The 16935-nt window shown below is 37.9% G+C and overlaps 1 protein-coding gene across 1 annotated transcript; it reads right to left on the reverse strand.

The window, feature by feature from the left end:
• Positions 1 to 11487: 11487 nt before the first annotated feature.
• oprd1b (opioid receptor, delta 1b) lies at positions 11488 to 15835 on the reverse strand. Its single transcript, XM_041986757.1, has 3 exons — positions 15381 to 15835; positions 12441 to 12796; positions 11488 to 12274 (listed from the first exon to the last, which is right to left on the reverse strand). Exons 1-3 carry the CDS (start codon positions 15620 to 15622, stop codon positions 11745 to 11747), a joined length of 1128 nt encoding a protein of 375 aa, XP_041842691.1. The 5' UTR covers positions 15623 to 15835; the 3' UTR covers positions 11488 to 11744.
• Between the last annotated feature and the right edge of the window lie 1100 nt (positions 15836 to 16935).

Genomic DNA, 16935 nt, shown 5'->3' on the forward strand with positions numbered 1-16935 from the left:
AAAAAACTTTGCTCAAAACCCTGTTTTACACAATCTGATAGTTGTCTTCTTCCCCCTGGTGGACAAGATAATACAATAATAATGCACTGCAATAATTTTGACATCATGAAAATTTAACAGTAAATATACAAAAATTTTACATTTCATTAAAGGGTCAAATAAAGACTTCAGATTAATATATATATATGTATATATATATATATATATATATATATATATATATAAATATATACTTTTCTCCCCATTTTCTCTTGGGTCAGGTTTTATAGGGTTAAACTGTGACCACAATTCCCAACGGCATGTTTGGAGCAAAGCAGGCACTGATCGTCTTATTAATACCATTACTAAAGTCAAACGTGATGATGGCAACATTATGCTGTGGGGATGTTTTTCTGCTGCCAGGGCTGGTAGACTAGGCTGAATGGAAGGAAAAACCAGAGCAGTCAATGCAAATCTTTATCAGTGTGCTGGAATCTCAAGCTGCATGTGGAGAAAGTTTACATTTCAACAAAATAATACGAAGCATAGAAAACACAGGAGTATCTCTTAAAAATAATCAGCCCAGGAATGACTCAAGCAGGGTCTGATAATAGAGCCTTTTCTAGAGAAACCTCAGGCTGGCCATGCTTTATGAGACTCATAGATCTGAATCAACCAGACTGAGCTCTGTATCTGAGCTAGGAAACAAGGTGAGAAATTTAAGAGTGAAGGATGTGATTTATATCCATTAAAGAGATTTTTAAGTTTCTTATTTTCAATAACCTTGCAAAATGTTCCAGCAGCCTTAATCTTTGCATAGAATGAAGCCGTGTTTTAAAGAGACATTATCTCCAGCTCTACAACTATCACGTCAAGCCTTTGAAACAAATGCAAATTTTCCAGCTTGAACGCTCAGGAGTTGCATCTTGGTTGCTTTATGTCTATTATGGATGCAAGCATGGCATTCTGTACACACTCAACTAAATTTAAATGGAGAGAATCACTCAAGGATGCAAATGATGAGAGAAGTAGGTGCATTAAAGCTGCAAGCTTTTGTTGTCTGCCGGGGGTGGTGAGATACACAGGGTGCTTGCTTATCTTGTCTGCCTTTTATCTGACCAAATGGACTAAGGATGAAATGTTATTCCTGAGTCCTTGTGATAAAAGGGCTTTGACATGCTCACTAAGTATATAACTGACCTGAGTAAAGTGCTTACCTGGTTTGTTTTTATATAGTCTTCTAGGAGGAATATTAAGTGACAGAAATATGTTAGGTCAAAATTTAACTGAGGATTGTGATCCCATTTTAGAAAATTAAATGAGATGGTTGCCCTCAAATTCATAAAGCAGGTTTAAAAGAGCTGCATTGTTCTGTCTACTGACATGAGGTCCACATTTGTTTTGTTTTTTTAAGAGATGTGTCTGTTATTCTACAAAAGCTGCAAAGGTCTTTGTGGTTTTTCTCTTCTTGTTTAAAAGGTGAAAATTTTGTTGAAAACCTTCAACTTTACTTTACGTGACCTTCAATTAAAACATCTGAATTCTAATAAATTAAGATTTTCGGTGTGTTGACATAGAGAATGATGTAAGCCATGAGGTTAACAGGTGTCAAAGAGGGATGCTTTTATCAGGCACCCACATGCTGCAGCATTTGAGGTCTAATAACACTTGAAAGTCTCATACGACGGTCCAAGCACAATGAGAAACATTTGCATGAAAATATAGCAATGACATACTGTAGCAAGTTCCTTTGACTTACAGGATCTGTCTGTGTCTGGGTTCCAATAGTCCTCTATTAAACTAATCCCAGAGGAGAGGAAGAAGTCTCTGACACCTGCACTGCTTCACATTCACTCCGCAGCCACCAGCTGAACTGCTCCGTCACATGTTTGGTGTGTTCTTTCTATGCACTGCACATATGAAACAGGTTCTTGACAGAATACACTCATGTGCAACAGGCTCATGCTGTTAGAAACTGCAACCAGACACATTTAGTATAATTTAGTTCGACTTAGATTGTATCATGGCAACTCTTTGGTCACACATCTGCTTTTATAATTAACTTGTCATTTGCAATAGTATTGAGCACAGTTTTTAAAGCACCTTTTAATCAAGACATCCAACATCTTCATTATGTAAATCATTTGAAGAGCCTCTGTCCCATTAAGGGTCTGCCAAAGAGAGAGTCTGTTGAATATGGAGCAGCAGGCTGCCTTTATACAAATAATTCTCCTCCTACTCAACTCCTCACTCATGCACACATAAGAGTTAACACCCTTTGAATAAAATTGTGCACATCTATTTAAGACATGCAAAGATGTTGATGGGTGGAAACAAATCAAATGCAGACTAATACACATCATGTTACCCCAAAACCACTTAAAAAATACTTCTTATTTTCTCCCACTGCTATCAAGAAATAAAACAGTGTGTGTGATTGTATGAGAAAACAACCCACGCTTCTTTTTCATCATATACGTAGGTTGAAATACACTTGACAGGACAGTGACAGCTGTCATTTTGCAGGTGAAAATAAACACATCATATAAACATAATTCATACAGAGGCTTCTCTGTTGCATGTGAGAAATTCTGATTGACAGGTATATTAGAAACCCTTGAAAACATGAATGTGTGTATTGTGTTCAAACTACAGCTTCATATAAAAGAATACTTCCATTGTATCAGTGCAACAAAGCTCCTGTTGTACTAAATGTATGAAATACTATTTTGTTACTACAAGCAATCACCCTGTCGCTCATGGCATATATGTTGTTTGTCTTTGAGAAAATGTTCTAGTCTGAGAAAACACATTTTTGTGAGCAAGTACACAGGAAACTAAGTACTGTATTACCAAATGAACACTTTATTCCAGTTGAAAATCTTAACCATTAAGATAAAATAAGATAAGACAAGATAAGATAAGATAAGATAAGATAAGATAAGATAAGATAAGATAAGATAAGATAAGATAAGATAAGCTTTATTCATCCCCTAAAAGGGGAAATTTCTTTGCCACCACACATCTCATACAGACAATGCCGAAAAACATGAAATAGACCTTTAAATATGTAAATATACTAAAAAAAAACAAAAAACAAAACTACAGGTGGTCATTAAAAAATCTGACAGCTACAGGAACAAACAACCTTCTGAAGAATTCAGTAGAACACTGAGGCATAACAAGACGGTCACTAAAAAAGCTTTTGAGATGATTAAAAACATCATGTAGAGGATGGTTTTCAAGGAATAAAATTGTTTTCAATATGGACCCAGTTCTTTTTGCCAGGGTGAGGTCCAGAGAGTCAGGGGTGATGCCAATCACAGCCCCAGCTTTTTTAATCAACTTTTTAATCCTGTTTTTGTCATCTGCACAAATGCTGCTTCCCCAACACAACACAGCATAGAAAATAACACTGGCTAAAATTCCCTGATAAAACACAGAAAGAAGGTTTCTGCTTACATTAAAAGATCTGAGTTTTCTCAGAAAGAAGAGTCTTGTCTGAGCCTTTTTGAAGATCTTCTCCATGTTCTTTTTAAAATTTAATTTATCGTCCAGAACAACACCAATGTATGTGTAGGATTCAACCACCTCTATTTCATGGCCCTTAATAAAAGTTAATGAGGCCTCCTCTTTCTTCCTCCTAAAATCAATAATGAGCTCTTTTGTTTTCTCTACATTCAATTTTAAAAAGTTTGCATCACATCAGCTGACAAATGCTTCCACCTCTCTTTTTACATTACATCACATAGTGGAATGTATTGAGAACAAAATAACACAAGAATGATCAATGGAAATCAAAATCATTAACCCATGGAGGTCTGGATTCAGAATCACTCAAAATAAGCAGAAAGATCAGATCACAGGCTGACCCAGTTTCTGTAGGATCTCATCAAAACACTGAGGTTCTGTAGTGTGTGTGGCCTCCATGTGCCTGTATGAACTCCCCACAACATCTGGGCATGCTCCAGATGAGACGACAAACGTTCGTCTGAGGGATCTCCACCCAGACCTTGATCAGGTGATCAGTCAGCCCCTGCACAGTCTGTGGTGTGAGGTGGCGGTGATTGATGGAACAAGACATGATGTCCCAGAGGTGCTGGATTGGACTCAGGTCTAGTGAACTGGCAGGCCAGACCATAGCATCAATGCCTTCATCATTCAGGAACTGCTGACACACTCCAGCCACATAAGGCCGAGCATTGTCATGAACCAGAAGGAACCCAAGTACAACTGCAGCAGCATGTGATCTAAAATGGGTCTGGGGATCTCATCCTGGTACTTAATGGTAGTCATGGTACCTCTGGCTAGCACATGCCCCCCCCCCCCCCCCCCCCCCCCCCCCGACCATCACTGACCATCTGCCAAACCGGTCAGAGGATGTTCCAGGCAGCAGAACATTCTCCACGGTGTCTTCAGACTCTGTCACATGTGCTCAATGTGAACCTGCTCTCATCCATGAAGAGCACAGGGTGCCAACGGCCAGTCTGCCAATCCTGGTGTTCTCTGGCAAATCCCAGTCAAGCTGCACCATGTTGGGCTATGAGCGCAGGACCCAGTTGTCGGGCCCTCATACCACCCTCATGGAGTCTGTTTCTGACAGTTTGCACATTAGTGACCTGCTGGAGCTCATTTTGTTGGGCTCTGGCAGTGCAGCTGCTGTTCTTCCTTGCACTAAGAAGCAGAAAGCGGCCATGGTGCTGGGTTGTTGTTCTCCTACAGCCCACTCTACATCTGGTATACTGGTCTGTCTCTTGGTATCTTCTCCATGTTTTTGAAGCTGGGAGACACAGCAAACCTTCTTGCCATGGCATGTGTTGATGTGCCATCCTAGATGAGCTGCACTACCTGAGCAACTTCTGTGTGCTGCAGACACCCCCTTATGATACCTGTAGCTGTGAGGGCAGTGGCAAAATGCAAAAGTGACCAAAAATCAGCCAGTAAAGATGAAGACAGGGAAGGGTCTGTGGCCACCTCCTGCAGGACCTGTTTTTATAGGTGTTGTCTTGCTAATTGTCTTTCATTTCCACCTGTTGTCTGTTTCATTTGTACAACAGCAGGTGAAATTGATTCACAGTCAGGGTTACTTCCTAACTGGACAGATGGATATCCCAGAAGGATGACTGACTGTGAATTACATGATAATGATTATGTCTTCCCCTATTTATTTATTTATTTATTTATTTATTTATTTATTTATTTATTTGTTTGTTTATTTATAGCAGTGTATTTATCTCCTGTGCCTGCATGTGCACCACACTAATAATTATTGATCACTGGCTCGATAGACTGGACAGATTCTCCTGTGGGTTAAGTGCTTCTCTTGATGTGAAACACTGCTGTGAAACTAAGAGCTTGAATCAAAGGCGACTGGACTTCTTTGTCTCTTGAAAATATTTCACTTCTCCTCCAAAAGACTTCAGTTCAAAATTATAAATATTATGATTATAATAAAGAAGCCTTTTGGATGAGAGTTGAAACGTTTTCAAGAGAAAAAAAGAAGTCCAGTCACCTTTGATTCAAGCTGTTAGGATCACCACGACCTGGATGACTGAGAATGTACACCAACACACTGCTGAGAAAGAAGCTAGCGCTGTGGTGTGTGAATCATACTCCTGACAGACACTGAGATTTCTGCCATTGTGCAGTAATGACTTACAGAGTTCTGTGTTGAACATGATGACCCAAATCCTGCAGACACCCCAATTTAGGAAGAAGAATTTTCAGACATCATTTTAATCTGTGCTATTGTTCACTAAAATGGGCAAAACTCAAAGAACCTGAGATTTATCCTTTGGCTGTGGTCATATTAGAAGCCATATTGTTAAATTCATATTTCATACATATTATATTTGACAGTTCACTATAACAAATACAACAGTCTTGCATTTGTCTTTCATGTGTGCATGCAGTGAAACAGCACACACTTACCAACCACTAACCACCACTAACTTTGTATGTGTGTAATTTGTGAGACTAGTCCTATCATTACAGTGAACACAACAAAAATTCTGAAATGGAAATGGAAGCTATTGCAGCGAAAGTAGAGATGGCATTTTACTCCAGAAGAAGGCAAATATTTATGAAACTCTATCTGAAAAGTTTGAGAAGAGGACAGCTAGCTTTAGCAGACAGTTGTTTTAGCAGCAGTTGCTGGCAGTATTGCAAAAGTGCTGCAGGTTTATGACAGTGACACTCAGCTCATGATGACGTGCTTATGATGCACAGGCTCTGAAGTGAGTGTCCACAAGCCACATATTGGATATATACCTGATCCAGGATCACACACTAAAAGAAAGCATGTCAGCATATCTGATTTAAAAACTGGAATTGACTTCTGCTTCTGTATCTAAACAACCCTGAAAAGGTCTTGAAAAAAAATTAAATATGAGTCACATCAGTTCAGTCTGTTGATGTGATGTGAACACACAATAACCATCCATGCGGCTCAGCTGCTAATGTAGCTCGATCCACACATTGATTAATATATATAGACAGGTTTTCTCTCTTTTATTTATTTATTTATTTTTTTTAATTCTTACTTATTAATATCACCGGAGACACAGAGCACATGACAGCCTACAGCGGTAGTTAAGATCGAGTAAGCAGTGGTGGTTATGTTAAGATGTCATGTTAAAAATAAAATGGAAAAAAAAAAAACACAGAAGTACCATTATCTATTTTAATTTGTTAAGAGAGCGATGCATTTTAGAAATTATTCTAAAAAAAGTGTATACCTGGGGAATATCTTTTTATTCCACAAAGGCAAAGATCAATTTTAGCCCTCGCTGAAAACAAATGAGTAATTTTCATTTGGTTTGTTATGACTGCTGGCAGATAGCACCCATATGTGCCTTCTGTCTCCGTTCTTTGGCAACAAAAATTTGCTTCACAGCTTTTTGTTCAGGCAAGGTCTGGTGGTCTGATCTCTCCTTTGGTGAGCATCTGTCACACAAAGCTGTAAGCCAATACCAGAATCTTTCCATAATGATCATCTCCCTCCTGGTGCATATTAGTCTTGGTTTATGTGGCATTGACTCAGAACTGACAGGTTGAGCAGTGTTATCCAAAACGAGATGCTATGCAGACAGCCTCGATTTACATTATGCCACAGTATCCATCCACTATTAGCTCTACCACAGCATCTAAAATGTTTTTTTATGTTTAGAGAATTTTGATGGCTGCAATGTTGTGCCTGTGTAATGAATGTTTCAGTAAGATTTCCTCTGTTCCATTTTCAGTTTGAACAAATGGGAACCCATTAACGAGAACCAAGACAAGAGGACTTAATTATCTGTTACATCCTGCAGATAATCAAATTGAAGGAAAAGATAAGTTTCAAATGAAAGAAAAAAGCTTCCTGGAGCTGGAAATGTCAGAGTTGTGTTAAAGTTGACTCTGAAAAAGAAGCACAGTATATATGATTGTTTTCTTAATTAAAAAACATAGATGTACAGCTTAATTTATAATGGCAAGCATACTATTTAGCCCTATCAGAAGCAAACTAATTAAAAATTTTAATTAGTTGCATTGCAGTTTATACAATGCGCACACAGGTTGGACATTATAATGTCTTCTGCAAGAATCACTCATGAGAGCTATGAGTCTTAAGAAACATAATAAGTAACATCACACATCAGCAAACGTGTTGATGTAGTAGCTACCAAGTCAGTATAATCATTCCCTGTTACCAAATCAGGATGATAGATGTGGATTTTATCCAGATCCAACACAGTTGCTTGTAATTAGCTAAAGAGAAACGGTGCTAAATCAAGAGAGCAAAACTGAAAGCTGGCATCTAATAGGCAAAGCAGAGACATTAGCTAACATTATAGAAATATGTGTTCAATTCACAGGCAGCAAAGGTTACAGTAGATGATACTATTGCAATATCTCCAACTGCCTAAAGACAACCATTATAATCCTGGTACCTAAAAAGACTCTGGTGCCCAATGATTTTGGCTCAACGTTCAAAGCAATCTTCCTCATCACTGGCTTGGCAAAGTAAGCTGCAGTCGTTTCCTCCAAAACACATGTCACACTTCTGGTTGGCAGTTTTAACTGTATGTGAGCTACTTCCATCAGGTGGTCCACATATTTATTTTCATGTCATTAAAATAAAGGGCCTTAACTGAATAACAATTATTAAATCAATCTTGAATAACTAAATCAGTTTTGATTCAGACTGAATAGATCTCATCCTAATCAACTGATTTATATCATCTTAAATGAATGAATTTCAGATCCTGACGAGTTAAATGTTTTCATCTAATCAAATTGCCCGAGACACTATTACTCAGAGCAGGAAATGATTATTTTCAAGTGTGCAAAAAAAAAAAAAATAAATAAATAAAAAGATTTGAATGATAGATCATTTGAATATTTAACCCATTAACAATAATAAGAAAACAGAGCTTGTCATTTTTAATCAAATCTCCCACAGACTGTGTGATCCATGCAGCTGAATGCATGCAGTCTCCAACCAATAACAGTTTCATGTCAAGAAGTCAGTTCAATTAAGTGTTTAATGTTACTATTTTTTCACAATATACAAAATTTATTTGGGATTTCAGTGTAATTTACAGCATTTTCACAACTTCCAAGCCATCTGTTTTATTTACATTTACTCACCTGTTTTATATGCATCCCTGTGGCTGTGGGCATCTGGCCTTTAGGGAACCATGTGCTTTGTCAACACCAGTCTGGTAAGTAATCAATACCTAATCCTTCCCACTAATTACACATGGAACTCTCACAGAGTTTATAAGCACTGACAGCATGAGTTATAAATATTACATTAAACTGAATACAGAATTACCTGACATTGCTTTTCAACAATATGCCAAAGTGAAAGCACAACGTAAGACGTGAGTTATTATACATGGCTGAGGAAGTCACGTTTTCAAAAGACAAAAGCAGTTATTAAATTTGTACAGCATGTTAGAATACATGTAAAACATGTTTTAAAGATCAAACAACTTTTGCCTTCACAAAGCAGTATACTTAGAAAAAAAGCTAAACACAAACTAAATAAGGCATTCAGGTTCTTATTTTAACCCGATCTCAACACAGTGAATAACAGCTTCATACTTTGGTAAATGGCTCCAAATGCACCCATTTCACAATGATGGTTCAAAATGATAAAATAATTACATTTTCTGTGCTCCAAAATACCAGTGTTTACCTTTTAAAATCATAACACTCAGTTTTACATTACACATGCCTAGGTTTTCCTTTGCTAACTGTAAAATGCCTACATACTGCATCCCATGAGGTTTACAAAAATGTACAAAAATACTTGTGAGGAGGTAGGAGGGCATGGACAGTTACATTGCAGACTGTCCTGCCAGAGAACTGAGTTCAAGGCCCATTCCATCCTTTGTCCATCCAGGACTTTTGACTGTGATAATTTGTCATCTGTAGTGGTTGGTTAAGGTCAGGAGTAAAAAACAAACAGATAAAAAAAAGCTCTAAATATGAATGCATTGGTTACTGGTTGGTATCATGTTGTCTGAAGGCTGCCTTCTACAAAACAGGAAAAGTAAACTGTTCTCTCATGCAGCTATGCATGAAATATGCACGGTAACTTTTAAAATGATCTTGCTTTAATCGTTTAAGTTTAATTTATGATTTTATTATGTTTTTATTGTGATCTTTGCTATTTGTTGCTGCCTTTTACTTCTTTTTAATGCTTTTGTTGCACCATCTGTAATACTTTTAATGTTTTATGTGAAGCACTTTAAACTCTCTTGTACATGAAATGTGCTGTACAAATAAACTTGCCTTAATGTCTGAACCCCTTATCATAACAATAGTACATTTGACACATGTAAACAAATGTACTCTGACAGGATTAATTTCTTTCAAATTATAGTATAGCAGTATAGCAGCAAGACTGCACAAAGGAACAAGATAAATGACAACATTACTAACTAAATATACAGAACCATATTACCTTTACAGCTGATACACTATGTACAATATGTTTTTATTCAAACAAATCTGCATTGCTGCAGTGGAAAAATCCAAAGCATCAATTTCACTGGTTACTCAAATCCCAAAAAGTAAAAACCCACAGTTTCCTCAGTGCTCCAAAAGTCCTCCTGCAGTCCAGCAATCATCAGGAGAAAAAAATGTCCATTAGCTTTAATATGTGTGGGAAGATTCCAGCTGCTTACTAATGCATTTGATCCAAGTCATTTACCTCGTCATGCCTTGAAATAGCAGTGCCACATTTACCCTTCAGCTCCTGGCTTTGCTAAATATTTTGATTGTGCATGAACAGAGCGGGCTGACTGCTGCAGGAGAGGAAATATTGTGTCAGCTGAGCACAGCTGAAAAGTCATCAGTGCTTGCACATGAAGGTGGTATTTTCTATTTGTCTGGAATCACATCCTTCTTTACAATCACAAGGACAGGCAAGAAGCTGAATATTTCCAGTGGATGGAAATATAATGAAAATAGAGTTTCAACATTCGCATGTATAGTTTTTTTTTTGTTTGTTTTTGTTTTTTTTTGTATATATATATATATATATATATATATATATATATGTGTGTGTGTGTGTGTGTGTGTGTGTGTTTAGCTTTAGAACTGCTATAAAATGCTTCAGTGTTCACAATGCAAACAGTTACAGCTCAACAGCAGCTAAAGCAGCTAAAAAAGCTACTGAGAAGCCGGAGACCAAAAATGTCATAGTTGTAAGAAAGAAAGAAAAAAAAGAGAAAAAAACAACAAAACTAATGAGAATTAAGATGCAAAAAAATTTAAATGTGTAGAAAATAATTAAAACAGTTGATGGCAGAAGACTAGTTTGTACAGTCTGTACAGTTGTAACAACAGATTCTCTACCTTTCACTTATTAACAAAGACAAAGATATTATGACTAAATCCTTCTTTTAAATGACTTTAAAGAGACGGCGAGGTTGCCAGAAAAATCACCTCCAAACGAAGCTGCTGCTGCTTATAAACTGCTGGATGTGTAAAGCACTGTGAGTTAACAGCTTCGTCACATCAGCTTTATAAGTGATCACTTACAAATGCTTATGTCAAAAAAAAGTGTTTTTTCACATGATTACCTCCATGTGAAAGCTATTATTACTCGTTTCTGTCAAAGAGGATTTTCTGAGTTTGTTCTTCATCAAGTACAGCACAACATCTGTTAGAAAGTGATCTCTTGGACGTTGGTTAGTTCATTAAATTTGGCCACGGCTTAGTCATAAAAAAGACACCTTGGTGACATCATGTGAGGTTTTGTGAGACAGTCTCATCATTAAGGGACTGTGTAATACAGGAGGCTACAGTATGACTCCATGACTGATCACCACTTCAGTAGTGATGTGGAAAGATACAAACATGTTAGGATTGAGTATCAACCAATAGAGTTCAGTACCTGCATTTTCTTTCCACACAATTTCAAACTACATACTACATATTAACTACATTAAAGTCAGTAGTGGAACAAAGCAGAAGCAAAGCTAACATCTCAATGAAAATAACAATAATAATAATAATAATAATCTATTATGTACACCTCTCGAATATATGTATATTTTGTCTTAAGTTAGCGATCATACAAAAAGACGATCCTTCAATAACTGCGTTTAACAAGCGGAACAAAGAGGATTCGTTATATAAACCTACAACACACTGCAAGTCAAAAGTCTTCATCTGTGGACTCAGACTTCTGTGGTGGAGAATTGTGTGGCACCATCACTCTGGAGTTCATTCTGGGATGTTTCCACCTCTGGATGATTAATGCTTAGTCAGGCAGTCATTCTCTGTGCTGCTGCAGGCGCACAAACAGATGCAGGCTCCTTTGCACTGTTGCGTGCTCTGGAGAAGCTGCTTTGCTCTGAACGGGAGCGATAGGGCAGGCAGAAATCCCTGAAGCACCTCTTGAAGTTTTCATCCAAAAAGGCGTACAGCACAGGGTTCAGACTACTGTTAGTGTAACCCAGAGCAATACACAGATGCCAGCTAGCCATCACCAACAGGTTTTTGTGGTCAATGTTTACCATGGTCTTGACGATGATGAAGATGTGAATTGGGGTCCAGCAGAGGACAAAAGCTGCAACGACCACCAGGACCATGCATGTGATCCGCCGCAGGTTCCTGTCTTTCTCTTTGGAGCCAGACAGGAGACGGACACTTTTTAAACGCAGGATCATCAGACCGTAGCAGACTGTGATGATGAGGACAGGCACCACGAAGGCAAAGATGAAAACGCAGATCTTTGTTACTGTATCCCAATACCATTCTGGATTAGGAAAACTAAGTGTGCAGGCAGTGTTTCCTGAGGAGTTAAAGCAATCAGAGTTTTAATAGGTGCCCATGTGCAGAAGCTAATTTAAGTTAACTACCTAGCTCAAACTCTCTTTCATGATGTAATTATCACCTGAATCAACACTTTCCAGTGAAGTACACAAAGACATAGAATTTTTACACAATGGTTCACCCACCTTTATCTGTCACCTTGGTAACAGCCATGACCATCACTGGCACTCCAACAGCAGACGAGAGTATCCAGATGCAAATGTTGATGAGCTTGGCTTTGGCAGGCGTGCGAAAGTCCAGGGCCTTCACAGGATGACAAACAGCGATGTAGCGGTCCACACTCATCATGGTGAGTGTGAAGATGCTGGTAAACATGTTGTAGTAGTCGATGGCGATAACCACTTTACACAACAGCTCGCCAAAGGGCCACGTGTTCATCAGGTACTTGGCACTCTGGAAGGGGAGGGTGCTGGTGGCCAGAGCGTCGGCCAGAGCCAGGTTGAAGATGTAGATGTTGGTGGCTGTCTTCATCTTAGTGTACCTGGTTGGTTGCAAAAGAAGCACTGAACATTTTCAACGATTCTGACTCACAGTAAAGGAGAAACGGTGTCAGCTGGAGAAAATTGCGTTTTTCTCAAGGTCTGCCTGCTGCTGTACCAAAAAAAGGAGAGCTGGTGTTGCCATGTCTCCTGATGACCTAGAGCCAGTTAACATCCTTTTAAACTGTATTATGAATGGCAAAGAATTTCCTACAGCTTAACCAGGACTAAACTGAAGTTTTAATTATCGGTCCTACAGACAAGAGATGTATTATTGTACCAAAATCACTAAAATTCAATCCTTCTCAGTGTGTCAAAAATCTGGGTATCCTTTCAAGTCTGAGCTGGATTTTATTCCACACATTAGAAAGATGATTTTATCATCTTAAAAACATCAGCAGAGGCCACCCATTTCTCTCTCTGGCCAGCACCAAGGTGTTTATGCATGCTTTTATTTCTAGTACAATAGGTTATTGTAATGCCCTGCTCTCTGGTCTTCCCAAACAGAGTCATTTTAACCTACAATTACTTCAGAGTTTAGCAGCATGTGTTCTGATGAGGACTAGAGGGTGGGAACACATTACACTAGTTTTAAAATTGCTGCATTGGCTCCCTGTGTGCTTCAGGATTGATTTATTAACGTTATTTTAGTAGTTAAAAATGTCTTAATGTTCTTCTCATCCTGCCAGAGAACCTTAGGATTGCAGAAGTTTTAAAAAGAGGCTGAAAACATACCTTTCTAGTTTAGTTCTTAAATGAATTTTTATTTTATTTTGTTTTAGTCTATTTTATCTTACTTTTTACTTTTTAGATTTATTTCCTACTTATTTAATTATATAGTTTTTATGTGGCTCTCTGATTTTACTGTTTTGTTTTCACGTACACTGTTATATGGACTCCTTTATTAATATTTTATAACTGTCGCTTTTATTTGGTCTTGTTGTCTAACGTCTTAATCCTTCATGCTGGGGGCGATGCCTGCTCAGTCTGCAGGGTAGTTGCTGTGGTGATCACCGTTGTCTGGGTCGCTGACAGTCCTGCACTGCAGCCTTATGGCTGGGGTGTGGACCCCGGTCTGCCCTGACCTGGGTGGTTTCCAGTGGTGGCCTCTCTGGGCTGGCTCACATGTTGATTGATCTCCACGTTATTGTTTCCTCACAGCAGTGTCAAGCCAGATGGCATACATGTTGTGTTTGTGTGTGTGTGCATGAGGGCATGTGAGAGATTATGATCAAGTGTGTTTTACAGTTGTTAGGTGTCATATACTTGGGCATGTGAAGAATTGTGTTTTTTAATGTGTTAAAATTGTTTATATGTAAAGCACTTTGTGTATGAAAAGTGTTTGATAAATAAAAATTGATTTGAGTGTTTTAGTTACAATTTCAAAAATGCTTCAAGGATACAATCCAGTAAAGGTGAATTTAATTGTTTCCAGCTCTCAGACTAACGATGAGCTATTTCCCCTCAAACAATGTTGAAATAATCTGAATAAAAGATATTTATTCTCATCATTGTTGTTATAGCAATTAACCTGATGCTTAACAGCCTCTGTACTTCCTAAATGAGCCTATAAGCCTCCATTATACCTCATTTCTCTGGAATGAGTTAATTTCCACTGAAAAATTCAACCAAACTCCTAGATAATTTTCTCTTAATATTTTCACCAGACCTGACTTGAGTTTGCCTGAATGCCAAATGAATAGCTGAGTGACTGTTTAAAGAAGGATGACAACATGACAATAGCCAATCACAATAAATTACATTGTGTTCCTGAATACAATTGCTGCTAGATTAAACAAAAACAGGCTCTAAAACAATGAGAGAGGACAAAAGAGTGTCTTACTTTTCATCCTACAAGCTCAATAAAAAGGTTTATTACATCATACATCATGTATGGATCTCACTCTAAAGTAACTGGTCAGACAGGGAGTGAGTGTAAAACATTTCATATTAAATTTATTTAATTTGAAATTAATTTGGGGACTTGCTTAGTAGATACTAAAAGGCTGATTACATTATTGCTTACCTGAAGACTGCAATAGTTCATCAGTAAATAAAGAAAATTATAAAAAATCATGAAGAATTACAGACATTACTTTAGGGTTCAGCACTTTTGTCCTTTACAGACCGATCATCACAACACAGTTCCTCACGGAGTACCAAGCACTGTGAACTCGTTTCAGCGGTTTAGCTGTGGCTCACAGGATCCTCCATCTCCTCCCTGGTGTGTGTGGGAGGTGTGTGTTTGTGTGTGGAGGAGATTGTGTTGGAAGATGGCTCTCAGACAAACTGAAATTGTGGGCAATGACAAGAGATCACCACAAACAAGGTCATAAGTGATTTTACATAATGATATTTAAAGGAACAACTCTTGTGTTTTCAAGGCAATTCTTAATGATATATAAAAAAAGACTAACTCAGACTATTATTCCCATGACTGGGCTTTCTGCTAGACCTCAGTTGTGTGTCTGGCTTTTATTTCATCAGCGTGCAACCAATAGTAAATTATAACAATCCAACCAATAATTTTGTTTTCTGTCAGTGTTTTTGGTTTTTCTACTAAATGGCGAAACTTGGGATTCTTACCTGAGCACTCCGTACATTACAAGCACGTTTCCCAGTAGTCCCACCACACAAATGAGAGAGTACAGAGCCGTGATGCAAACGGCTATGATGAGCCCAGTAGTGTTTCTGGCTGGAACCTCGCTAGTTTCGTTGCTTCTTGAAGGCACAATCAGCAGATCCTCTGAGAACGTCACATTGGAAGGAGTCGCGGAGAATAAGAAGCGCTCGGTTATGTCGTCTTGGGGAACAGTGGGGAACTCCATTGCAACAATTCGGGTTGGGTTTTAACGCAAAGAAAAGATAAAGATATCCGAGGCAGGGCGTCTGGAGCGCACGAAAACTATACGTCAAATTGGTGATACGGCACCCAAAGGATGTTTGAGCTCCTCTGTCTTGGTCCCTCGCACTGTACGTGTGTCAGTGCGCGCGTATTTTTGCGCGCTCCCTTTGTCTAAGCGCATTGGTTCACAAGGCGCTTTGCTGAAGTAATGAGCGTGTCTTCCTGCTTACAAAGCTTACAAAGATACATTTTTTATTACTGTTAAAATTATTAAATGAAATATTGAAAACATGCTGTTTTTATCACCAGTGTTTTCTTTCTATCTATCTATCTATCTATCTATCTATCTATCTATCTATCTATCTATCTATCTATCTATCTATCTATCTATCTATCTATCTATCTATCTATCTATCTATCTATCTATCTAACTGCAACAAATGTGAGAGAAGCTGTTAATTACCACACCTCATCAGATGAGAGCTCTGAGTGACAGTAGAGGTTTCCATGGTGATGTTAGTGCAAGTCTGAAAACTCACCCAAATTTAGTCTCAAAGTACTGCTGTTTAAAAAAAACTATAACTGCTATAAACACATGGTGTTTATAAGAGCCTTTCCTGCTCACATTGCTGTTTTTATGGAATGATTAATGAGAAATAATTTAGAGCTTTTAGAAGTGCTGCCCTTTTCTTTGGTACAAATTTTATATCAGAAACCTTCATATCTTTAGCAGATACACCAAACAGTTCTGTTCCTGTTCTATCCCTACATATTGTCTGATAATTATTATTAGATTTTATTCATTATCATTGCCAGATTTTGTGTAATCCTTTATTATTTTTGGGATGTAATTTTTAATAACTATTGACAATTTAAAACTGACTTAATCCACTGTACGAATTAAAGTTTTCTATTTAGTTACTTTATAGATTATAGGAATATATAGTTTCAGAAAGTATTATAAAGGTCTTTTACTATTATATATAATAGTGTTACATAATGCAATACAAATTCTAATTTCATGGGAATTGATGATTATATCCATTAGTGAAATTTTTACCCTGATTGTCTGTCGTGTCTACTGTAACCACATTAGCTCTTGCATGTAATAATGCTCCATCACATCCATTTGATGCTCCTCTCCCAAAAGAGCTGCCTGTTGTTCCACCTGTCACGCAGCAGCTTGTCAAACAAATAACCCCCACAAACATTTCTCACTGTTGCAGCTCAACAGTCCAATCAGACATGTCTTTATTGAACCATCCCTCTTATTGCTGTCTGTTCACAACACTTACA

This window comes from Melanotaenia boesemani, chromosome 6 (genome assembly GCF_017639745.1).
Source record: "Melanotaenia boesemani isolate fMelBoe1 chromosome 6, fMelBoe1.pri, whole genome shotgun sequence".
NCBI classification, from domain to species: domain Eukaryota; kingdom Metazoa; phylum Chordata; class Actinopteri; order Atheriniformes; family Melanotaeniidae; genus Melanotaenia; species Melanotaenia boesemani.